Genomic DNA, 24,996 nt, shown 5'->3' on the forward strand with positions numbered 1-24,996 from the left:
TAGGAAGCAGACAGGTGTCTGGTGAGGGCTGATGTGGTACCAGTGAGGCAGGGAGGGCGTGGAGGTCACAACCCAAGCACTCTGCTCACTCAGCGCTCCAACATTCACTTCCCTTCAGTGTGTTATTTTCTCTTGCTGAGAAGTTTTTCACATGTGAGCCCAACATGACCACAATATATCACTTTCATGATGATCTAAATGGAACCAGCAGGAATGTCAGCTTAGGTGAATGACTTCTTTCTCTCACCTTCCACATGTAGCTTTCTTGAAGGACCACAGGAAAATACGCTGTGCCAGAAGAGAGCTTTCTCACAGACATACTGTCCTGCAGCCAAGGGCCACCGAAGGTGAGCAAACCCATTCATAGTTCTCAAGGGCGGGAGTGGGGCTCCCTCCCTCCCCTTCTCTGCCTTCTGTCCTGGCGCCCATGGGCACAACTGCTCGAGGCCTTGGGGTGGGGAATGCTGGCGAGGAGGATATGCTTCTCTTTACTTAGCGCCTTCCCTCTCACTCTGCATAGAGCAGAGCAGAGTCAGGGTGGAGAAGGACAGGTGTCGGGGACGGTAGCTTAACCTTGCCTAAAATGTTGCCTTCATTGTCTTCCTCATGCTCACTCTACCTCATGCTTTGTTTTGGCTCTATATCCCGTAATTGAGCTTCAACTGACCGAAGAGGCACAAGGAAGGGATAAGGCCGTGGCAGCAGAAATCTGGGAACCTAAGGATAATACTACATCTGATTCTCACTGGTAGATTCCATATTTTTGTTCACTCTCACAAACCATTCCTCATTCCCCGAAGTGAAGGGGACATGGCTGCTTTTCGAAGGGGCTTGGTGATCTGAGGCACAGCACGTGGAGCAGAGATTGCTGTGGGCTCAGGAGCCTCTTTTCCTTCACTCAGGGGAGACTCAGACCCTGGGAGGAGGGACAGTCCTTATTATGAGGGCCCACTTGGTTAAAAAGCCCAAACACGAAGAACCTAGTGAACATCATCAGAGGGGCAAGATGTGGAGCGTGGAGCTCATGGGAAGATGGTCCCATCACCTCTGGACCATGTTCCTGGGAGGGGGATGGTTTGCTAAAGTGGGCTGGGGAGCAATAATGTTGCATAGTTTTGGAACAAATCCTTCTGTTCAGCTACGGGGGAATAAAGGGCAGAGAGTAAACCCCAGGCAAGGATTCACTGATCCTGAGGATGAAAGAAATGAACTTTGATGCTAACGCACCACCTCTGAAATATTTCTGGCAGGTGTTTGGAGGATCCAGATGAATGACTGCTGCAGTTACCTGTCGAGTCAGGGCCTTAAGGACTTTAGGGGACGCTAGTACTAGCTGGAAAATGCAAACTCTCAGCAGAGGAAATGTACTCTTCCCTTCTCTGGGCTAAAAGAGTGGTCGAGGTTGGCCAGGGGAAATAATGGTGTGGTCTCTCTCTGCAGATCTATTTGCCGAGTCCCTGCACTGCAGCTGTTGAATTTCCAGACACAAACAAGTATGTATTCTGTGAGCCTGGCCGAGCCCACACAGCAAGGAAGAGCCAAGCTGGATTCCATTCTGCTTTGCACATCAGCCGCTCTGCCGCAAGCTGAACTCCAGGGCAAACGCTCTGCCAGTAGGGATGGCACCACTGGACTGATATGGGCAGTTCATGGGGGACACTCCTAGCCTTGGTTATTTTGGGGAGAATGAGAAACAGTAGATGAAGAGTTGCAGAAACATACATCAGTTTCAACAAAACTGGTGCACAGCAAGGAAAAATCTGGTTTTACTAGTCATCCTCAACATGCCTGTGTGTGTGCTTGTTTATGTTTAGGTAAGCCTGGCCTCCCACTCCCTAACGAGTCAGCAGACAGGGAAAAAGTGGCCAACTCCATGTCGAAGGCCACAGTGTGCACCACACAGAGGTGACCAGCAGCGACCAGCCGAGGGCACGGTAGGGGCTGAAATCCCCCTTGTTTTGTCTCGTGCCCCCAGGGCCAGTCCTCCCAGAGGGCCCCTTTTCCTCATTCACCCCAGGGCTCCATATAGCACCTTCTCTGCCCAGCCTCACCGGTTATTTGAAGGGGTCTTGAGAGAAAGTGAAAGAAAAGGACAAAGGGGTCAAAGATGATAAAAAAGGGAAGATGTAAATGTATATACGTTCCTTCTTTTCACTAGAATGTCAGTCCTTGATGTGGTCGCCTACTTCATGTCGCCCATTTGTGACCAACGACTACGCTTCCTCTACACTAGACCATATGGAAGACTGAGCCAGGAAGAGGTGAGGAGATATGGAGTGGAAGATGGGATTTTGGGGGCTCTCAGGTAGGTTTCAGGTGGCAGGTGGGGAATGCAGTTCTGTGTAGAAAGGGCCGATGGGGGGAGCCTGGATGGCTCAGTCCGTTAAGTGTCCGACTCTTGATTTCGCTCAGGTCATGATCTCAAGGTCGTAAGATTGAGCCCCACATCAGATGCTGCACTGGACGTGGGGTCTGCTTGAGATTCTCTCTCTCTCCCCCTCTGCTCCTTCCGCCGCCCCCCCCCACCCCCTGCTCACATAGGCACACGTGTGCATGCAGTCTCTCTCAAAAAAAAAAAGAAAGAAAGGGCTGAATGGAACCCTTGCAAGTTGTTGGGGCCAGAAGAGTTGTGAGGTGGGGATAAAGTTTGATATGAAGAGAAGGAGCTGAGGTCGTTGGGATGATGGTGCTTAGATACGGTCCAGCATTCCTCAGGTCCTAAGAGAATCTGGTATCTCTGGCTGGTCGGTATATCAAAGGGAGGATGGGATGTTTGCAGAGTGGAATGGGATCGTCTTCCTCAAGAATGATGAGTCCAGAGACATCACGTTTGCCACTGTTGCCTCCGAGTCAGACATTTCCTCTAGCGTGGTGGTTCTCAAACCAGCAGGCTCCACATCACCTGGGAACTTTCTAGAAATGCAGATTCTCAGGACCCCCTGCCCACCCCCCCCGCCCCCCCGGCAACCCACTGAATCAGAAGCTCTTGGGGTAGGGCCCAGCAATCTGTATTTTAAGAATCCCTCTAGATGATCCTAATGCCCAGTCGAGTTTGGGAACCACTGGTCTAGATTATAAAGAAGAGTTGCTCGAGTGAGCCGGATTCAGCAGGAGGAAGGCCCGAGAGACGGAAGCAAGGTGCCAGCTTCCCTGGGTGTGTTCAAGGTCTGCTGACCTAGTTTTAGCCTCTGTCCTTGGGCTCTGGGTCCTCTGCCCTTTCCAAAGAAATACTGAACCAGCTCAGACCACTGCATTGGCACAAGATCACACTTTAGTTCAGAGACACATTTGCATAAATACTTGAAATGGATCCACCCCTGCAGGTGGAAGCCCGAGAACCCGTGGCTCTCCACAGTCCTGCGACTCTGCAGCCCTGCAGGCGATGGATTTGAATACCGAGGACAGTCACGTTCATTTTTGAAGACAGCCCCGGGGGCGCAGCTATGGCGCTTTGACATTCGTCATTGACCTCCCCACTCTGCACCTCTCTTTTACTAATTGTTTTTCCCCTCTGAGGTAGATTATTTATCGGGGAAACCAAACAGGAAAAATTTCTTTCATTGAACTCTGCTAGTCCCTTGCAAACAGGCTGAGTCTCCCGTTTGGGTCAATAAGTGCATTTTTTACCTTTTCACCTATAACCTCTACCTGAACCCGCACTAGGTCCAACCCACCAGATAGTAGACTTTAGGATCTATTGTCCCCATTCTCGTCTCCCCATCGTGAATTCATGCCAAATTGGAGTGGCTGTGGCAATGGCAGGCCTGGATAGGCCATGCCGCCTCCATAGGTCGGGTCACCGCAGTGGGTACGCCGGTCTGCACCCCAGCACCCCGAGTCCATGAGCACGAGACCGGCCCCGCCCCCCCACCCCCCCACCCCCACCCCAGGGATCACAGCGGGCACGGCTGGGTTCCACAGGGCTTGGCATCCTCGGGTTTCAGAGCCTCACTGCAGGTGGCAGAGGCCTGGCCGTTGGGGTCCCGGCACTCCACGGTCCGCCGCTGCCGGCCAGCTCCGCAGCTGCTGGAGCACTCAGACCAGTCCCCCAGGACCCACTGCGCATTGAGCAGGGGCTGGATGACATTGGTGGTCGCCCTCTCTTTGCTGTTCTGTGTGCTGAAGCTCACGTCATTTGGAACGAAGAAGGTATATTTGACTTTGGGGGGAAAGACCTCACCAGGGACAGTCAGGAGCTGCACGGTCAGAGGCTCGGGCAGGGGCCGGAAGCTCTGCAGCCGCTCCAGGGTGGCAATGGAACCGCTGTATTTAAGGATGGTCCCCTTCACCAAGATGTCCTGCTCTATGGCAGAGATGGCCAGGTTTCCATTGAGCAGGTACTGCCCATCGGCCGTCTTCAGCGCCAGGTAGCTGCCGTCGTGCTGGACCCCCGGGTGGCTTCGTTGTTTCACATCGATGTTAGTAGCACCAGCTGGGATGGTGACAATGTCATTGTAGCCGTAACTACGGTAGGGACAGAAAGACCCCCTGAGGACCAGTGGCTACCCAGCCCAGCCGCCTCAGCAAGGTAGCATGTTGGTGACTAGGGTGGGCGGTCACAAAGTGCTAGCAAATCATCAAGTGATTGCCCCAAAGTTCCACATAACTTAGCTGCTGGGGCCGACAAGAATGTTTTGTACATTGGGATTTTCAAGGGTTTTTGCTTTGCCTGGTAACTCAGCTTCAAATGTTTGGAGTTTGGATGTGTGGATCTGGATATCAGCACAGAGGAAGACATCCCAGAAGGGCTTGCAAAATCGCATCGGTCCTGCCGAAGCCGACAGCTCTGGGCTCAAGTGAGATCTCAAACACACTCAGTTCCCTGCACGGGTATAAACCTTTGCTTGGCCCCCTTCATACCCAGGGTTCAAACCCATGTGGAAAAATCTGCTCCACACACCAGTTCCAGAATCCGACCAGAATGGACATCTCGCTCCACCTCTTAGAGCCAATCAGCCCCTACTATTTGGTTAACATGGCCCCAGGGCAGGAGCCCGGGCGATAAAGCTGCTTCTAGTTGCCTTCCTCCGTGTGTCAACTCTCTTGTAGGTCTAGAGCTTTACGTGGGATGGAGAAACCTTAGTTTTTATTCTTCTCTTCTGGGGCAGAAGTGTTTGGATTACATAGGCCGGGAGAAAAGCAAAGAAGATTGAGGACAGGCGGTCGGTTCTCTGCTACTCTTGCCTTCTGCCCACTCAGCTAGCTGCTGAGTCTAGGGTGGCTCTGAAAGAATCCACAGCCCCATATGTCTAATGCCTAAGAGAAAGCCAGCTAGCAGACCTGCTATCTGAATATCGCACACCACATGCTTCTTTTTTCTCTATCCTTTGAGTTTAACTTTGAAGACTGCCAAGTTGTCTGCTGTGGGCTGGTTCTGTTCTCCGAAGCCGACCAGGTGAGAGGTAGCGAGAGACAGGGGGGAGCCCAGTGTGGCCACGTAACATATGCCCTGGCCCTTCCTCCCTGGGAACTGTGTGCCATGGCAGGAGAAAACCAGCCCAGGAATTAAGACACCTGGGCTCTCTTCCTGGCTGTTATTAACTATCAGTATGACCTTAGGAGGGTCATGTGATCTTTTTGTGCCTTGGTTTCTTCATCTGTAAATGGGGAATAATAGTATTGGCTACCTGATGGACTTATTTTAGGAATCAAATGAGGCCATAGGAATGAAAGCACTTAAGGAAAAAAAAAAGAAATGAAAGCATTTCAGTACTAGGGGTTTCATGAACATATGGTGTTCAGGTGTGCGAAAGCGTCCAGAGTTCTCAGATCCATGAAAGCACTAAGGCCACCAAGACCCCCCTCTTTGGACCCCCTCTTTGAAAGATCCACCTGCAGAAAGGATGGGACTCACCAGGTGTAGGGTGAGATGTCCTTCCCAAAACAGGCCTGGAAGAGCCACTTTCTGGCAAGGGCCCTCGTAACTCAGCATAGCTCTATTGCTGGTTGACTCAGAGCTGATACACTCCTATCCTCAGGGCCTCTGGCGGCCCTGTGCTCTGTCCTCTCTGTGGGCCAGACCTTGTGCCAAGCGTTCCGCCCATCTCATGACTCGGTATGATGATTCCGAGATAGAAGGGACTCCCAAAGCTTTACAGAGAAACTACAGCTCAGGGCCGCAGGGGTAATAAGTAGCTGCCACGATTCGCATTTAGGCCAGCCTGATTCTAAAGCCTGTTCCGCTCTTCTGGAACCTAGGCACAGAACTATGGTGAGACTCACCTGGAGGGGTTGAGGGAACCAGACACCTTCCTGCATGAATTGCCTTTGCCCCCACACACCCCACATTTGTCCAGCTTCCTAGGCGAGTCCACCACGTGGTCACAGCCAGCCTTGACACACTGGCCACGGACGCAGATGGCTAGAGTCTCTGGTCCACACAGGGTGCCATCGATCACCTGGAGCAGGGAAGCAGAAGGTAACAGAGAGCGTGGTGTGCACAGAGGCCACCCACAGGTGGGGTCGGAGCAGGTGGCCTTCCTCCCCACTTGTGGTTCTGAGCTCCAGAAGGACTCTTACCTTGGCCTCGAACACTTTGAATTCACTCCTCCCCCGGGCTCGGCAGAACAGCTTGCAGCGGTCCCGGGGGGACACCCCGGCATACTTGGGGACCCACTGTAGGAGGTTCCCATCCATGTCGGTGTAATTGTAGGCATTATACTTCTCACACTGCTGCTCCCTGAAGCTTTTCCCTACAAAGAGTAAGAAACGGCATGCAGTTAACATGCCTTGCTGAAGCAGAGAGGACCCAGCGGCAGAAATGCCAGCATTCAGGGCCCCTTTCTTCCTCCTGGTTTTGAGCCAATCCCAGGACATAGGTTCTGTGTCATCTGGGCCCAACATTCCTAGACACTCCCGACCTAGGTCCACGTGGCAAGGAAAGGAGCATCCAGCCTCAAGCTGGGCTTTCTGGGATAAATATCCTTTCCGTCTGGGGGAAGATACCAATTCTATCTTACAGATGAATAAACTTAGTAGGAACAGGGGACAATTCAGTAAGCTTGAATGATCCGTGGAGTATATTTTTGGGCCCCTGCTAATCGTGCTCGATTTTGACTTCCTTCATGACATTTAACTGGTGACCAAAACCCTCAAATCGACATCTCTAGTTCTGATCTTGCCCCTGTAGCTCACCCGCTGTAATTCTGGATGTCTCCGGGGGACCTCCATGTTTAGCAGGATGATTACCTTTCAGCTCAGAAAAAGCCTAACCCCATATGGCTCCTCCACGAACTGGTTTAATTTTCATTTGGGGATACTGCCACATTCTGGTGTGAGACTGGCATCTGATGTCTGCTGAACACTTGAGTATCTACGTCGACTATTTCCAACCTGGTCCTTAAGTCCTACACTCTATTCATGACAATCTGCGATTTTAAGTGTCTCCTTCCCACTCTCACCATCTGAGTCCACCTCCCACAAGCCCAGGCCTCTCGGTTGCATGTGAGACCTAGTGCCCAGCCTCTTCTCCCATCCTGCTGCATGCTGCTTCCAGAACAATCTGTCGGAAGTAAGAAATGGGTTTTTTTTTTTTTTTTGCCCCACAATCCTGAAATTAAACCTGCTCTTACTACTGAGGTTCTCTACCCCTGCATCCCTGCATGGCCTGTGGAGACTTTTCAAAACACAGATGGCCGTGCCCTACCCCTAAGATTCCGATTCAATGCATCTGAGCCGTCGGGGATGCTGTGTTTCAACAAGCTTCCCAGGTGACGTGATGGGACAGCCTGCACAGAGAACCTCCAGATACCATTTCAGCTTTGACAGACCTTTGCTGTGTAGCCTTAAAATGCTAGTATGCTGCTTGACTCCACCCAAGTAAATGCTAGCCCCTCTCAAGCCCCCCGCCATCTCCACGCAGGCACGTGTCCTCCCACACCCCGTCACCATCTCCATCCTACAGGCCCTGCTCAGCCCTAACTCCCTGTGAAGCTTTGGACTAGCCCAGGCTTTTCCTTGCTCTGACTTCTTCATAAGCCGGGGGTCCGGGCCTCAGAGCTTAGGCTTTAGTTGCTTTGTAAGAGGCATGTGGATCTCTAACTAGATTGCGAGTTCTTTGAGGACAGAGACCGTGCTTTGTGCATTTTTACGATGTCATTTGTAACATCTATTATAGTTCAAGCCACACGAGAGGCACTAAAAACCACTTGTTGACGGAGAGGATGATCCTGGTGCAACTGAAATCATTCCGTCTACCTTGTGCCTTATCTTCATCCCCTCCCCTTCTTCTCTCTCTCTCTTCACCCCATGTGCCGGGCAAATTCTCACGATTCCGGGGCAAAGTTTCTAGAGCCGCGGGCCGCTGCCGATCCTTCCTGTCTTGCAAAACTGCAAAGCCTACAGATTCCCTCATTAGACACCAACCCAATGTCAGTGTGTCTTTGCACTTGGATGCATCTCTCTTAAAACTCTGCTTGTCTTTTGCCGCCTGCCAGTATTTCCTGGAGCTGCACAAAGGGGAGTTGGATGGGATGGTGGGGAAAAACTGCTAATGATTCCCTCTCACCAGTTTTGCTGCTACCCCGGCTGCCTCTGAGTTAATGTGTGTTTTTTCCAGTGGGTACTAGGAGGTAGGAATGTATGCCAAGGGGAGGTAGAGGCAGTGCTACTCTCTGGTGAGGTTCCATCAGGCAGTTGCCACGGGCTCAAGGGAAGATGGGCAACTCTTCTCAGAAGGAATGTGTGTTAGAATCAGATTCAGAAACCCTCCCTCCACCCTGGGCTGAATGTTGGCTGGAAAGACAGTGGAGGTTTGGCTCTGACACTTGCTTTGGAAAACACTTCTATTCTGCACACAGACAAGGGTTCAGATGCCTCCAGGAGGATTATTATCCTAGATGCTAGCCCCTCTGCTGAGCTCCTCCCAACTCCTTGAATAAGTTTGGTTGGGAATGTCATCCTCTATTTCCACATCTTGGAAGATCGGGGCAATTTCTTTCCTTGACTTTGCTACACTCTCCCAGCACAGTGAGAGTTGTCTAGCGGCTGCTAGGCTTTGCCCTAAAACTTGGTGCCTTGCAGGGTCCATTTATGTCTGGCTCACAGGACAGCTCTGCATCCCGGGAGGAGACCCACCCTACTTTTTGTCTGGGGATCAGCTGCAGTGACAACAGTAGTGGCCATCAGTGGCGATTACCATCAGGGGGGCATTCCTCTGTGTGGCACGACTGATACTTGGCTCTCCGACCCAGGCAATATCTTCCTCCATTCTGAGGCTCAGGGTCCTTGCATTCACGGTGTGAAAACTGTACTCCTCCTCCGCAGGTCCGGGAACATTCTCCCCAGGGTCCCCATGGGGCCCAGCCTCCATCCACCACAGCCTGCAACACACAAGGCCACCCTGAGTCAGGAGCGGGGGTGGTGGGGTGGTGGTGGGGGGACTCAGCTCTCAGTGTAACAGGGGTCCCTGGCCCTGACCTCTTCACCTACTTATGCTCATCCTGGTGGGTGTTGTTCAGTAAACTGCTCTAATCATTTGTTAGTGACTGTGTGGCTTGCTTGGCGATTGGCCTCTTGAACACAGAGGCTGTGCTAGACTTCTTCACTGCTGACTCCCCAGTGTCTAAAACAGTGCCTTGCCATTAGTAAGGTGCTCGGTATTAGTTGTTGAATGAAACAACATTTTATGGGAATAAAGTTGTGTCTAATGCAGCAGTTCTCCATCAGGGCCGTTTTTATCCTCTGGGGACATCTGGCAATGTTTGAAGACATTTTGGTTGTCACAGTTGGGGAGGGTGCATGCTGCTGGCCTTTAGCGGGTAGAGGTTGGGTGCCGCTAAACATTCAACAAGGAGCATTCAACAGTGAACACCCACCATGAGCAACCAATAATGAGGTATCCTACAATGAACATCCAATAACGAGCATCCAACAGTGAACATCCAACAATGAGCATCCAACAATGAGCATCCAACAATGAACCTCCAACAATGAGCATCCAACAGTGAACATCCAACAGTGAGCATCCAACAATGAGATTCCAACAATGAGCACCCAACAATGAATACCCAAGAATGAGCATCCAACAATGAGCACCCAACAAGCATCCAACGAGCATCCAACTACAAGCGTCCACCAATGAGCGCCGAACAATGAGCATCCAACGAACATCCAACAGTGAAGAAGATAGCCTCCTACAACCAAGACTTATGCAGCCCCAAATGTCTCTAGTGCCGAGGTTGAGAAGTCCTGGTTTAAAGGAATAATTGCTGGGAACTGTTGCTATTGGTCTACCAGCTACCAGTTCCAATGGTAGGATAATGCCTGGGAAATAATCAGATTTGCTTCCATCCTTACAATCAACCTATGAGAACAAAGCTTTGCCCTTGATTGGCTCACAGAGTTTTCAAAAGGGAAATAATTTAAAAAAATGACAAAAGTTGCTTACATAAAAAATGAAAAATACAGAAAAGTATAAAGAAAGAAAACAACACTTAAAAAAAACCACTACCCAAATAAAATCACTGATGTGGTTTTCATCAATAACCTCTCACACTTTTGCTCTGAATAATCATAAAGATGTGGTGTTTTAATTTTACATAGTTATGATTCTGTCATATATATAGTGTTCTATGATCTGTTTTTTGCCCTTAAAAATAGATGATAAACATCATCCCATGATCATTCCATGTCAAACTCTCCCTGCATTGAGCTTGGCTCTGGTGCCGAGGAATGTTGGACAGACCTCCTCCCCTCAGTAATGTGTGAAGCACGTGCTTTGGACGGGGTAGAGGGAGTCAGTACACAGAAGAGAAACTCAGTGTCTGAATGGGGAGGATGAGAAGTGGCTGAGGCTGAATCTGTGAATCCTGCCCTGGTGCAAGCTTAGCAAGAGTGTGGCTTACCTGGCCCAAGCAGGATCCTGAGCCTCAGGGCAAAGGACATGCCACTGAGGACAGCCCTCTGGAGAGTGAGTGCTCAGGCCACCCTGGTGATTCAGTGCTGGGCCCAGACCAGGCTGCGAAACTCAGCAGATGCTGTTTCATAGGCAGGGCTCAGTGACTTGCAGTAAGAGAAATGTGATCAGCCTCACAGTTTGGAAGTATTAAGAGCAGGGCAAAGAAGCGAATCACTTAAAAACTCTCGCTGGCATTGCCTTGGTTTTTCGTGTAAGTTTCCTCAGTCCTGGGCCAGGTTTTCTCTGCCTGGTCAGAGACAGCTTGATTCCTTCTCCCCTCCTGAGTATGGAATTCCCACAATTAGTCTCATTCTCCTGACCTCTGAAGATGAATGCAGCTCAGACATGGGTAGGTTATGAATACTTTTCCCTCAGCTCTTGACTGAATGTTCCTCTTCTGCCATCACACTATCTGTTTAGGATGGAATGCATAATGGCCTCCCTTTATTGAACAGCCACGATCTGGTCTTTGTGCTGGAAAGCTTCATGCCTATCACCTGTCCTCATAAGCCTCCTAGTCCACCCCAGAACAATTGCAGAGGGGAGTTCTCAGAAGGCCCTGAGCACTGGTGGTGTCATCCATCTGCTCTGAGTCCAGCCTCGAAGGGCTCCTCTTGACTTTGGGTAAATATGCTTTGCTTCGTTTGTTAAAAGACGAATGATTTTACTTAAGACGTCCTAGTCGCAGCCTGGCCCAAAGTCTCTTAGTTCATGGCTCTCAAGTGTGGTTTCTTCCTTGAAAACAGCCCTCCCCCTCCCTCTCCTCCCACACCCCCAGGTGGCCATCCCTCACCTTGGGCCTGTCCACTTCCTCCTCAGGCAGACAGCTGCCATCCCAGCAGAGGTGCCCAGGCCCACAAGGCGTCCCATCAGCCCATGGCAGACTGCCATTCTTCGTGTGGCAAAGGGGCTCGGTGCCATCCATGTGGCACCAGAGCTGGGCGCAGATGTCCTGTGCAGAGGTGTTGGGGCAGTGGCGGAAACCCAGCCCAAAGATCTGCTTGCACTGCTGGTCCAGCTCATAGAGGGCCCTGCGGCCTGGCAGGTCTGTCGGGAGGGGCAGGGCCGACGTGGGGGCATCCAGGAGACAGTCTCCTGAGAAATGGAGGAAAGCAGAGGAACAAGAATGAGGAGCAGGGGTTTCCCTCTCTCAGCTCCCCAGTGGAGGAGCTCCCACATTACACTTAAATTCCTACTGATGGGGTGTAAGGCCTAGCCATCATAATTTCTTTGACCATAAGCTAAAAACTGTCAACACTCAATCATCTATATGAGCTTATCCAATTTTTGACTATCAGTTAAGTAAAATGTTATTAGGATTGAATTTTTTTTTTTTTGTTATCCAGAACATCTTATATACATTCAGTGTGTACCTAGGGAATGCCAGCTAACTGTAATACTAATCTACAGCACACGGAATGGGGGATGCAAATATGCTCTCAAAAACCGTGGCAGGCAAAATAAAGCCTAAGTACTGATGTTTGGATAATCTATTACTTTTGTATCTTAGGTGTCCCTGTCTCCTTCGATGAGAACAATCAAGAGTAAGTTGTGTTTTCACTGCTTTACTGAATAAGTCCAATGCTTTTAACCTGGCATGCCACCCACCCCCATCCCCCACCCTTGCTGTCACACTGACCTGTTCCCTGCCTCTTTGCCATTCCTAAGCTACAGCATGATCTATCTCTCCAGCCGGGATGCTCTCTTCTCTCCTCTGTACTGCGTTCTTTCATTCCTTCAAGCTCTGTTCAAACCCACCTCCTCCAGACAAACCTTCTCAGACTAATTCTACTGGCTCTGGGACTAATCATCTAAATTAGCACAGCACGCTGGCTGCTGGAAGATAGGGCAAGAAAGAGTATGCTTTGTGGGGATGGTTAGCCTGCCACAGCACAGAAGGAGGCTGGGTGAGGAACACCTCTCCGACATCTGTCCTATCCGAAACGTCTCTGCTGCTCTCTGAAGGAGCTCCACCAGAAATTGCACGGGTGCCACTAGCACTCTAGCCACCATGGAGGCGGGCGGGGCAGACCTCAAACACCAGCAGCGGGCCAGAAAAAGCAGGGAGAAGCCTGCGGGACACCTACCGTGCCCACCGTCCAGGAGCTCTGTGAGGTACATGGCACTGCAGGGAGACCAGGGCAGTGTCTTGTTTAGGTGGACGAAGAGCGGCGCCATCATGTGGTGCTTGCCCATGGGCCCAAAGAGCCGTGTGCAGGGCTTGGAGTCGTCGTGGGGCATGCTGAGGACGTGCCCTGGGGTGGAGAGAGACCTGAAGTCCACCCTGACCAGTCTCCACTGCCCTCCAGCCCGCCCTGTCCCACCCCAAGAGCTCCCCACACAGCCCAGCACCCCTCTCCCTCTCTCTGGCGAGACAGCCACCCTCCGCTGACAGAAGAGGGCGTCTCGGGCCAACCAGTCACCAGCTCCTCATGGGGATGGCCATGCCCTTCTTCCTTAAAGATTTTTGTCTGGGGCTTCACTCTGGGCTTTTCTCTTGCAGAAGCCTTTCTCAGAGTACTGGGGGAACCTTGATATCCCTTTGTTTTCAGCCTCAGCCTGTCCTCAAAAATTCACTCCCTGACACAGCACTCTCTTTACAATTGATCTCCCCAGAATTCTTACTGTGACTGCTTAGCTTGGGCAAAGCATCGTAGCTTTACCCGAGCATTTGTTTCATTTTGGCATTTTCCTGGGGACCCCTGATGATGATCCAAGACCCTATTTTAATATTACGGCCTCATGCTCAGGGTGGGAATGGAGAAAGTACAGTATCTATTTACATATAATCACTCTGTCAGAACTCTGAGTAGAATCTGGCCAAGAGTGAGAGCTGCATCTTCCTTAGACCCTGGGCTGGCCTGGATTTGGAAGAGGCAGTTCCCCCTGACAGAGTACAGTAGGCTTGGCATGGCAAGTCTTACCTAGCTCATGGGCCAGGGTGTAGGCCGCCTGGAGCCCCTCATCCTCGATCACAGAGCAGCTCTTGTTGGGGTCACAGATTGTGCCAATGTCCGCCACACCCAGGGTGTCACACATCCCCTCCTTCCCACAGAAGTTCTGCTTGGCAGAGAGAGTGAGGGCGTGAGAACAGACATACAACAGAAAATCTTCCTATTTCTGCTCCTCCTGAGTTGAAGGAAATTTTTTTTTTTTTAGAGAGGGGGAGAGCGAGGGAGGGGGAGGGGCAGAGGGAGGGGACGAGAGAGCATCTTAAGCCGACTCCATGCCCAGCAAAGAGGCTGACATGGGGCTCGATCTCACAACCCCATCACCATGACCCGAGCGGAAATCAAGAGTCCGACGTTGAACCGACTGCGCCACCCAGGTGCCCCTGAAGGAAAATTTGTAAGCCGAAGGCCCTATTTCTTCGCAAAGGCCACTTCCGTGAGGAAGCCCATTTCTTTTTCTACACTGGTGTGTCCTAGGGCTGGCTGGGACTTCGTGTCCTAGAGTTGGCACGTCCTAGGGCTGGCTTGTTTTGGGAGGCAGGAGAGCACAGTGCTGAAGAGTACTGACCCTGCAGCAAGACTGCCCTAGGCTTGACTATGGGTGCCACCGCTGTGTGTTTGGGGGGGCAATCTATGCCTCAGTTTCCTGAGTTGTAAAATGGGGCTTGGTGGGGTTGTCCTGAGGACTGAAAGCGTCAACAGGGCAGCACATATTATTAGATTTTCCAGCCTTCAGGAAGCTATCTGTTTCAATTGCACCAGCTAGGAGGGCAGGCCTCCTGATTTGGAGAAATCTCAAGGTGACCCCCAGTTCCCTGCCTCTGTGTTTAACAGTCATTGTAGATGGACCTTCTCTCTACATTCCAACTCCAGATCTTTTACTGGGCAGTTTGAGCCCATTTCCTCTTGTTATGACCTCAGTAGACAGCTGGTCCCAAACTTTTGGAAAAGAGCCCTTACGAGATTCCTCTCCTTCCCTTGCAAATACCTCACACTTGTCCTCATGACCTCCCCCTCATCATTCCACACACGAGGCTCCTGGTGTCCAGCTGGGGCCAGCAGGGAGACATTTCCCATGTTTGGGCAGGCCTCATGGTCCTCCCTTTGATCCACCCATCCTGCCCCCCTTCCTGCCTGGGCTCTCTGGAGCCAGCCCACAGACCTGTCTGGTGAGCAGAATGGCTGTGTCAAAGTGTTCTGGGTGCCGGTCACTGGGCTGGTTGAAACGCCGCTGCCAACTGCAGAAGTTGCGCAGGGTGAGCCCCCCGTTGTCAGACACTTCCGGGCCCCACTTTTCATCTTCCACGATCAGCACTTTTACCACCATGAGATTGATGGAGTTTCTAATACTGGGGTGCTTGTAGATGCGGGCTGCCACGGACATCAGCGTCAGGATGTGGTTCTGTAGGGAAGATGGGAGCAGGGGGAGGGAACGGTTCGATCTCCTGGCCCGTTGCCTGCCCGCTGCCACCCCCCTCCATGTGCTGGGCTCTGCGCTGAGCGCTGGAGATAAAGCATCTTGCTGAAGACTCACAAAACCCCGGAGGTCCCAGTGTTACTTCCCTTCATTTTACATATAAGAACAGGGAGGCTCAGTAACTGGCCCAAGATCCCAAAGCTAATGAGTGTACAGCCAGGCTCTGAACCCAGATGGCCGGGCTCCAAAGCTTGTGCCTTTAACATCTCAACCAGCCACATGTGGCTGTGTAAATCGAAGTTAGTTTAAATTCAATAAAATGGAAATTACAGTGCCTCTGTCACACTGGCCATGTTTCAAGTACATCAGTAGCCACCTATAGCTCAAGGCTTCTGTATTAAACGGAGCAGACAGGACATTTCCATCATCACCAGAAGGTCCTATTGGACTGCACTGGTTATTATTCTGCCTTAACTCTGACACCAAGCAACTTCCTGCCAGCCCCCCTGCCCGCCCCCTCCCCTCTCTGTTCTCAGCCCAGAAGCAATTATTTGAGTGTTCAAGGTTAGTAGAATGTGTCCCTTAGAATCCAGTGGAGCATTTTCCTGATGCCTGCTGGGGTAACTTCTACTCTGCAGGATGGGCCCTGTTAACCCTGAAATCATTCCAGTAGTCACTAATAGTTAGTCTGCACCTGTCACCAGACCCGCACCTCATTAAACGCTCACACTCACTCTGTGAAGTAGGCAGTGTCATCCTGGGCTTACAAATGAGGGAGAAGAGGTTCACACGAGTTAAACAAGCTGTCTAAGGTCACACAGCTCTTAAAGCCAGGACACCAGCCCAGGCACGTCTGTCTCTGAGGCCTACACTCGTCAAATGAAGTTTCCCAGGGCTTGACCGCTGGGTTTCTGGACAACCCCGAAAGGGTTCTTCCTTTCTGCCAGGGGCTGGAGAGGGGGCAGTGGGCCTAATGAGACCCAGGCGCAGAGGATCACACCTGCTTCCAGTTTTGTCCAGACCAGCTGAAGGAGTTCACATCATTGCTGGGCCTCTGTCCTATCCCTGGGCTGCCAACTACTCCCAAGGCTTTGGAGGCGGCCAGATGGAGCTCACTCTCCTGCCTCAGGGACCTCTAGAAGTGAGTCCTCTTGGATTGTTTTGCAGGAAAGAAAGGGGCAGGGGCACGCAGGCCTTCAGCTGGGAGCGTGGCCAGCCGAGCTGCCATTCATTTGCCCCCGCTCCCCATTCCCTAGGGCACCATCTCCCGTCAGCCTTTCTTTTTTCTCTCCTGTGGTCTGGAAGGTAGGAGGAGAAGGAGGGGAAAAGAGGGTGAAAGGCTAAAGAGGGACACTCCGTCGGTTCAGGCCATGTGTGGGCGTTCCAGACGAATCCTATTATTTGTGAATGGGATCTGTCTGTTCACCTCGCGGGCAACAAGCCAGGTATTTTGTAAGCCCTACAAACAGGGGTTGGCAGGTTTCTTAGCGTGTCAAGCACTCTAGCTATGTTTAGGCTGATGTAAACATCTTATCAGCAAAGCTGAAACTTGGCGCTTGCTCCTAGAGCTGGATTCCTGAGGGAGAAAAGCAATCACATCATTATGCAACTGGGGGTGAGGGCTGAGGAATGGGAGCTCGCTGAGACTACTTCCTGGCCAGGCCTTTGCTGCTTCCAGGGGGCAGACAGAGTCTCCTGCTCTCTTGCCCTAGGAAGGGTCGAATCTGATGGGCCAGGGACCAAGCCATGGAATTTCTTCAGAGGCAACCTGCAACTCTCCTCACAAGATCTCTTCCCTTTGAGTCCCAGTTTCACAATCTCAAAATTGGGGAGACAATGTTTTACAAAGAAGGTGTTACCACAAGAGATACCAGCTGCTCAGCATCGGTCCTGGCAGGCTTGAGGTTTAAGAGGGCTCGGCGTTCTCAAGCTGACCAGATCAGACTGAGGCTCCGGGGCAACGCGGCTGAGTGGGGACCATGCACCGGCCACGCCCCCAGTGAAAGCCAAAGGCACACGGGTGTCAATTTCTGCACAAAGGAACGAGGTGAGGCATCAGGGGAGGCTTCCCAACATTAAGATTTTCAGAGAGCCTCCCTTGCGGTTCAGGGAGCTCAGAGCATCTCCGGACACTAAATACCTGTCAGGCTGAGCGGGCTTGAGGGCCATTTCCCTTCAAGGCGGATGGTTAGAGTTGAGAGCTTTTGGATGTCCTTCTGGTTGCTATTTCAGAAGATAATTTCCATTGCAAGAGAGCTGCAAGGTCTGTGTGGTCCAGTGTTTCTGTTAAAGTCCCCAAACCTGGTCCTGCTCATCTCCCTTTTCGTCTAGTCTCGCTGAGGTTTTGGAGGTGGGAAGCACTGCTATCCCACTGTTAGCTCCTCTAAGAAACCATGGCAGGAATGCCTGACATTTGCAGTGCATCTTACAGTTCCCTCGGGGGAGGGACCTGGTGGGGGCAGTGGCCGAGAGAGTCTGTGAGCCTCCGAGTCTTGGCAGTACCCTGGGCCAAAAGGCCAGGCCTGACTTACAGTTCCACAGAGAGAGGGCTCAGGAGCCAGTCGAGGAGAAGGTCAGACGGCTCACTCCACCACCTGGTGTCTATTTATACTTCTTTGTGCACCACCCAAGTGTGGGCTGCTTGCTGAAGAATGTGAACAAGATGGCGCCCCTGGTGGAGTGGGGGTCCCAGCACAGCAGACAACCTCCAAGAACCATGTCAGGTCGGGGGGGGGGGGGGGCATGACCAGCCTGGCCAGGGGTGGTCAAACAACCCTGCTCTTGAATGACTTGGGGGACCTCATGCCCTTAATTCTCATTAGGAAAAGACACAGCCTTTTTTAAAAAGGGAGTCTCCTTCTTCATTGGTGCCCCTATGACCTGAAGAAGAGAAAGAAATGCCCTAGGCAGCTAGGCTGGGATGCAGCCTAGCTCTTTGATTTGATTCTTTGTGATACAACTAGGGACATTCCTCCCCCAGAGCTCCCATGGCAGCCAAAGCCAACTGCGGGGAGAGTCTAGAAGTCTGGGCCGGGGCCAAATGCATTTCTAGCAGCTCCTTCTGCTCAGAGTGTCATCCCTATGCTTTGCTCTTTTGCTCTTCATACTGTGCTTCCCATCGCTTCTCCTTGCAGCACGCCTGGGAGAGGCAAGGAGAAGAGTGGCCACATGGAAACCTTCTGACCTCAGCAACTGGTGCCACATTTTTGCTACTGGGGGTCTCTCTAGGGCCCAAGACTGCTGGGGAGGTGGTGGAGAAGCAAAGAAGCAATTGGAGAAAAGAAAGGGTCCTGCACCAATGTCCTTCATCTCTCCTCATTCTCAAAATAGCAAGGGGCAATGTCACCTCTCCAGAACCACACACACTTACCACAAGGAGTCAAGCTTAAACACTCTGAGCCAAGCAAGCTGAAAAGGAAGGTCTCCCTGCCGCGTGGGACAGCAGAGTTGACGTGGCAATGGGCTGACTGTGAAGGCATGTCCTACTCTGACAAACGCCATCACCAAAGGCAACTCCACTATTAGCTACGCTTTATTGAGCACCTACTATGTGCCAGGCACTGGGTCAGGCGCTTTCCATATTTTATTCTGTCCTCAGGGTAATGCTGGGACATTGATATAACTGTTCCTATTTTGCTGGTGAAGAAATCAAGGTACAGAGAAATCGGTAACTTGCTCAAGGACACTCAGCTTATTTCGATGACTCTTCAAAGTATATGCTCTTAATCACCACACTGACTGCCACCTATCCTTGCTGCTACAAGGACAACTGCAGCAGAGCCAGAGCAAACCCAGAGCACGCCAGCAAGCAAGCTTACCCCTGGCATCGTCTATACCTGCGGAGGCAGAGGTGGTAAATCAAAGACCTTTGAATATTAAGGCATTTTCTTTGGGAAAAGCTTCATATTGTTGATCATTCTGACTGGAGAGAAATGAGAAATGAAACAGAAAAGACTCATCCTCTTGCCAGGAGGGGAACAGAGTTCACACACAGGTAGAATACAAGTCTTTCCCCCGTGAGGATGTAGGTAGCTACAGAGCAAGTGGGGCATGCGTCTGCTTCTGTCACTATCCAAACCAGGACGCTTTTGAGAGCGAAGATGATGCTATTAATAATCATGCCAGAACAGGCCTAAATGGGGACTGTGCTGGGAGATGTGGTCCCTTTAGTGTTAGGGCTTGTGGGAGACATTTTCCCAGAGGATATGGGTAAGGGGGAGACGGAATGGCTGGGATTTAACCCTTCCCTGAAATCACTTGCTGGTAGCCTGACATCTTGGGGATCTTCTGGTCTCTGGGGACGAGGAGTGCCACTCCCCGGACCCTCTCTGCTGAGCAGAGAGTTCAGAGTTCAGCTGATACACTGGCGGGACGGATTTCGAGTCCGCCGTGGGGGGCACGGCCCAGCCTGCCACTCACAGCTTTCCTGCGGCAGCTTCATCCAGGCAACAGAGGCAGTCCGATGCAGACAGAGTTAATGGCCTCTTCCGAGGTGGTCCCTCCTTTCAGAAAGCCCCCTTTGTCTGAGCTCATTAACTCTGAAACCAGATAAGAAGGTGGGAGGCAGGGGCCCCTTCTGTCAAGGGATTAAGTGAACTCAAGTGTACAGAGTTCTGGAAAACTTCATTGTCGCTTCACAGTGTGACCAGCCTCGAGCGTGGCTAATTCTTTCTCTTGGCCTTGAAGGTGGTTTCTTCCCAGGATAGGGCCTCCCACTTTGGCTGGGCATCTTTGGACTGCTGGATTCAATGCCCCATTCCCACAATACAGACAAGTGTAGGGGGTAAGCAGAGCCACTGTCACAGACCCTCCTCGGGCTAAAGAAACCTCATGGCACAGTAAGAAAGAGCACTGCTCCCAGGTTCAGGAGACTTGGGTCATGACCCAGCCCTGCCACTTACTAGCTGTGTGACCTTGAGAAAGGCACAGATTCCCTGTGAGCTGAACCTTCTTCCTCTGCCTCTCTCACTGGTATTTCTGCTGACGTGATGCATGCAAACCATTGTGCAAATTGAATGCACTCAGACAATGGCTGAACTTTCTAGAAGACTCATCATGAAGCAGCCTCACTGATGCTTATATTAGTCCTGATGAGCAGGGTCTGGCTTCACAGAGGAGGAAATGCAAACCCTCAAGGGGGTGAAGTTTCTTCATCCTTACTTACACCCCTGGTTGCTAAGATACCCCAAACTGCCTTCCATCCATGTGAACGAAGTCTCCAGGAGATTCCTTGAAGAATAAAGAACTGGATTCTATTTTGGGCAGGCAAGGTCTTGGGGAACTATAACTTGACATTCATTCTTGTCTTGGCTGAGCTCATGGACCTGTTTAGGAAGCCCAGGGGATTGAGCTGAGAAGTTCAAGTCTATCCTGTGGCATCTCCACAGCTGGTGAGCAGTCAAAGCAGAGGGGTCAGTGGGAGGTCACAGAAGCAGCCGTGCCTCAGTCCCTGCCTCATCCCAACATGGCGACAGCAGGGGTATAAGTGGGCAGTGACATAGGAAGACCAAGGCGGGGGTGATGGAGCTGGTCAAGCCAAGAGAGCACTTTTCCTTCGGGCGTAGGACCCAGAAGTAGATACCCTATGGAAAGGACCTTAGCCTACACGGGGGCCTGATGTCCTTTCCTGACCCACATAGGCTGGCTGGGTGCAAGGAGTGTGTCTGTGAATGGTCCAGGAATGGTGTGTGTGGAGGGAGAGGGGGTGGGACAAGCATGCACTGGCTCATCCACCCAGAAATCTATAAGGGTGGGAGCACTCCGGGGTGTCTCTGTGAGGAGAACCTGGGGCAGACCCAGCCCAGCCAAATACCCCCTTGAGGCAAATACTCAGTGTCTTAAGTTACTGGGTGATGATGGGCTGAGAGAGCTAGATGGTAGGAAGGCACTAGAGAAAACATTTTGGCTCCGAAGCCTGAAAAGTCCTTTTTCTGCTGCTTCTTTGTGTTCTTGTCATCTTTCCTACCTCCTGGTTCTTAGGCAGACGTCAGAACCTGGTCCCTGCCTGGGGACGGGCTCAAGCATCTCAGCTCTGGGTTTGCAGTGATTGTACTTTTAACCTCTCTTTGGTCAAGCCCCCTAGTAGCCAGCTGTGGTGGTCCTAACCTGTGATGGGAGAAGCCCAGCTAGCTACGCTCTTGAGGACTTGCTTGAGGAGAAGGAGTCAGAGGAGTCAGCTGGTGCCTCCCCCTGCTCTCAGGGTAGTCATGGAAACAGATATTCAATCTTCATAGACCCGAAGCCCATTGGGAAGACCACACTGACTGCTCAAAGTTGTCTTACCGTGCTCTGGAGAAGTGAATACTCCAACAGTGTGCAAAGGAGCCTGCTCCTGCAGGAGCCAGAGAAGCAGCCCACACGGACCTCTCCCCTCTAGCTCTTCCCATCCTTCCATCTGGACGCACTTCCCAGTGATTGCAGAGTGATGAAGATGGTGTGCATCAACTAGACTGTTCTGCACAGGTGATACGGAAGCACTCGATGCCCCCAACAGTTGGGCATAGGCTGAGCCTAGAAGAGGGTCACTGGCCAAGACTGCCATTATTGAAAAAGCATTAACTGAGCTGCGGCAGTGGCCAGGATCCCTGCTGCAGGCATCTCTGACCTCTGGGCAGGTCAGGTCTTCTCTACTCTTCTCTACCTGGCACACCTCTGGTTTTGTGCTCCCCAAGGGAAGAGAAAGTATAGCCCTCCCCTAGAACCCTTGTACTTCACCCTGTTCTTGGGGGAGGTGTTGGGACGTAGGGTGACACAGACTCCTCCTGCTGAGTCTGCACCACCTCTGAATCTAGTTAGACATGGTCTGGCTACAGGAGCTGTCCCCTGAACTCAATTTTCCTGCCCAAGTTCAGTAGAGAGCTGTGTCTGGGCTGAGAGCAGCTGGGGTGGACCAAGCAGAGTTCTGGCTCCACAAGGAACATTAACTGAAAGCGTTCATATGCCCTCCCTTTTCCACTGAAGCTTCAGTTTCCCAGGCTGAGCCCCCAGGCAGAAATTCTGTTCCCCTCCCTTTTTGTGCTGATGCTGGCACTGCCAAGTTCGGCCGGGGCCTAGTGCCAGGTTGGCAAGGTAGTCCATGCCCCTTGATCAGAACCAGCTGGGCACACAAAAGTTGGGCAGCCCCTTTCCAGGTTCAACTCCCTCCAAACAATATCTTTTACTTATGGCAACCTCAGTTCTGTCCGCAAAGGGAATGAAATAGACACATCTTTCCGTCCCAGCTGACTATCCTTGGGAACCTCTCAGGTCTGGAGACAGTAGAGGGCTGAGAAATGGAGGATAGGGTGGATGCTCTTCCAAAATGTCCAGTTTTCATCTCTGTTGGGAGAGGCAGGTGCCTGGGGGAGGGGGGTGCGCTTTTAAACCCACTTTTAGTTCAGTTTGCCAAGTGCTGAAGGAGATTCAGGATGCCAGGGGTGAAGGTGAGTGGCAGAGGTCAAGGAAGCGCCAGGACCTCCACTCTATACTGGAAGGGACACGGGGGAGAGGGGCAGTAGGTAGCCCAAGGGTCAGAGGTTAAGAAAAGAGTTACTGCGCTTTCTCAGAAGGGAAAGAACCTTGTTTGGGGTCGGTCTTGGGAGGATGAGGAGCGTGAAGGATTTTCTCAGAGGAACTGGAAAGGGGAGATTTGGGAGGCTCTAGGAGGTGACGGGGGGCCTCCAGGCAAAGTGAGTCCTACCTGTAGGTCAGCTCCATAGAAGGCAGCCATGGACGCATCGGCCACCAGCAGCGTTTCCACGAAGCGAGCCTCGGACACAAACCGCTTGGTCCTACTCGTGGCCCCCAGGGGTGGTGGCAGATCGCGGACGCCTTCTGCCTCCTCTTCTTTGCCCCCCTCCTCCTCCATTTCCTCCTCCTCCTCCTCCTCCACCTCTTCCTTCTCCTGTTCCTCGTCTCCTCTCTCCTGCCTCTGATCCTCTCCCTTCACCTCCCACTCGGGTCCTCCGGGGAGGGGGTGGGCTTCGGAGGAGGCGAACCCGGGGGTCCCGAGGCGCGCCCGGGGCCCCCAGCGCTGCAGGCGGTGCGGCTGGCGCAGGGAGCCCCCCGCGCCCTGCGGCTGGATGGTGAACTCCTCGCCGTCCAGCAGGAAGGAGCCGCTCAGCCCGCGGCACAGGCTGACGGCCGCCAGCGACTCGGGCTCCCCATTCACCGTGCCGGAGAAGAAGCAGTCGCGCAGCTCCCGCTCGCCCCCGGCCGCCCGGCCGGAGCCCCCGAGGCGCTCGATCTTGAACTCGGGCGCCAGGAAGCTGGCGTCGGGCGCCAGGCGCAGCACGAAGCCCTTGCCGAAGGCGGACAGGTGGAACGCGAGCTCGCCCGCGCTGCCCGGCAACCGCGTGGGCTCCACCAGCTCCGAGGCCTGCCCTCGGGCGCCGGGCCGGGCCGGGGCGCCGCGGGCGAGCGGCGGCGGCGGCGGCGGCAGCAGCAAGAGCAGCAGCAGCGGCAGCAGGAGCGGCGGCCACCGGGGGGCGGCGCGGGGCATGGGGGCTCCGGCTGCGGCGCGGGAGAGGGAAGAAGGCGGCCCGGCGCGGGCAGGTGCTGGCGGCGCGAGCGCAGCCCGGCCGCTCTCTCCAGGAAAAAGCAAATCAATCAGCTCGCTGGCCGACTCGGCCAGTGGGGGCCTGGCGGCGGCGGCGGCGGTCCCCGAGCGGCCCCTCTGGCTGGCGCAGGCCGCTCCTCCCGCGCCCGCCCGCCGAGCCGAGCGCGAGCAACTGGCGCCCCGGCCCGCGTGCGCCGGTCCTCCGCCCCTGCCCTGCGCGCGGTCCCCGCGCAGCCGCCTCCTGCCTCCTCCCCACCCCGGGAAGCACCGAGTGGGCTGCCGAGCCCTTCGTATTTATACTTCCTTCCCGGCTTTGACATAAGAGGTTTATTTTTGATCTCTCACTATTCCCGTTTCCCCTCCCCTGGGATCAGAGAGAGAAACTGAAAAGAGGGAGCGAGAGAGGAGAGAAAAAATTTTTGGATGAAATGTAAAACCAATCAGGAGTCAGCAAGACTCGCCCCCCCCCCCACCCCCCTCCGTAAGTGTCAACTCCAACTTTTTTCCCCTTCCCATTACGCGCGGTCCCACATTAACTCCTACAATGCTGGACTGGCCCTTCAGGCCGAGTCCTTCGGGAGGCCCCAGTCCCTACCTCCGTTAAGGCCAAGTGCCCAGAAAAGAGCCTTCAAGAGGCTCCTGCACTGGCCCCAGAGACAGTGTTCCCATCCCTGCAGAGTCACTCTGGGGATCCGACAGTTGTAGCTCTGGTGTTGGGGATCCCATGTGTAGAAGAGAGGTCTCCGGAGAGGTTCCAGAGCTTTTCATTGTAAAGCAAAAGAGGGAGGCAGGAAAGGTCATACTAAAATCCTGCTCCCTACTAAAACCCACATTTTCACCGCCAGCTTCTGATCGGGGGGGGGGGGGGAATACCACCTGGTTAACGCAACCAAGGACTCTGTTACTTGCCTTGCCCAGGGGCTGCAGGGCAGAGCCCAGCACAGTGGTTATCAGAGGTGTGGTTGGCAGCAAAGTGGAATCACCCCAGAGGGAAGGTAAGCGTTTCCCTAGGAGGGCAGCAGATCTTCAGGAACTGCACGTTGGGCCCTGAAAACTTGATGTGAGTACTGCTCAGGTCCCCAGGGGGCGTCACGAAAGGTTGCAAGCTCCCTCTCATGGCACTGTCCACAGCTGTGGGTACAAATGTGTGAGAATTGATTTCTTCTGCCCCACCCTGCCATCTCCCCCTAGGATG

General features: G+C 52.8%; 1 protein-coding gene and 1 long non-coding RNA gene across 2 annotated transcripts; one reads left to right on the forward strand and one right to left on the reverse strand.

The window, feature by feature from the left end:
* The first annotated feature begins 507 nt into the window (after positions 1–507).
* Positions 508–1,867, forward strand: LOC113914277. The gene is made up of 3 exons (XR_003517427.2): positions 508–748; positions 1,441–1,493; positions 1,815–1,867. It is a non-coding gene; the product is annotated as an uncharacterized LOC113914277 (long non-coding RNA).
* A 1,164-nt stretch (positions 1,868–3,031) lies between these two features.
* ADAMTS8 (ADAM metallopeptidase with thrombospondin type 1 motif 8) lies at positions 3,032–23,884 on the reverse strand. The gene is made up of 9 exons (XM_027579343.1): positions 22,944–23,884; positions 15,011–15,250; positions 13,822–13,957; positions 12,985–13,152; positions 11,691–11,992; positions 9,137–9,320; positions 6,520–6,692; positions 6,223–6,398; positions 3,032–4,464 (listed from the first exon to the last, which is right to left on the reverse strand). Exons 1-9 carry the CDS (start codon positions 23,742–23,744, stop codon positions 3,894–3,896), a joined length of 2,751 nt encoding a protein of 916 aa, XP_027435144.1. The 5' UTR covers positions 23,745–23,884; the 3' UTR covers positions 3,032–3,893.
* Between the last annotated feature and the right edge of the window lie 1,112 nt (positions 23,885–24,996).

This window comes from Zalophus californianus, chromosome 11, assembly GCF_009762305.2.
Source record: "Zalophus californianus isolate mZalCal1 chromosome 11, mZalCal1.pri.v2, whole genome shotgun sequence".
NCBI classification, from domain to species: Eukaryota; Metazoa; Chordata; class Mammalia; order Carnivora; family Otariidae; genus Zalophus; species Zalophus californianus.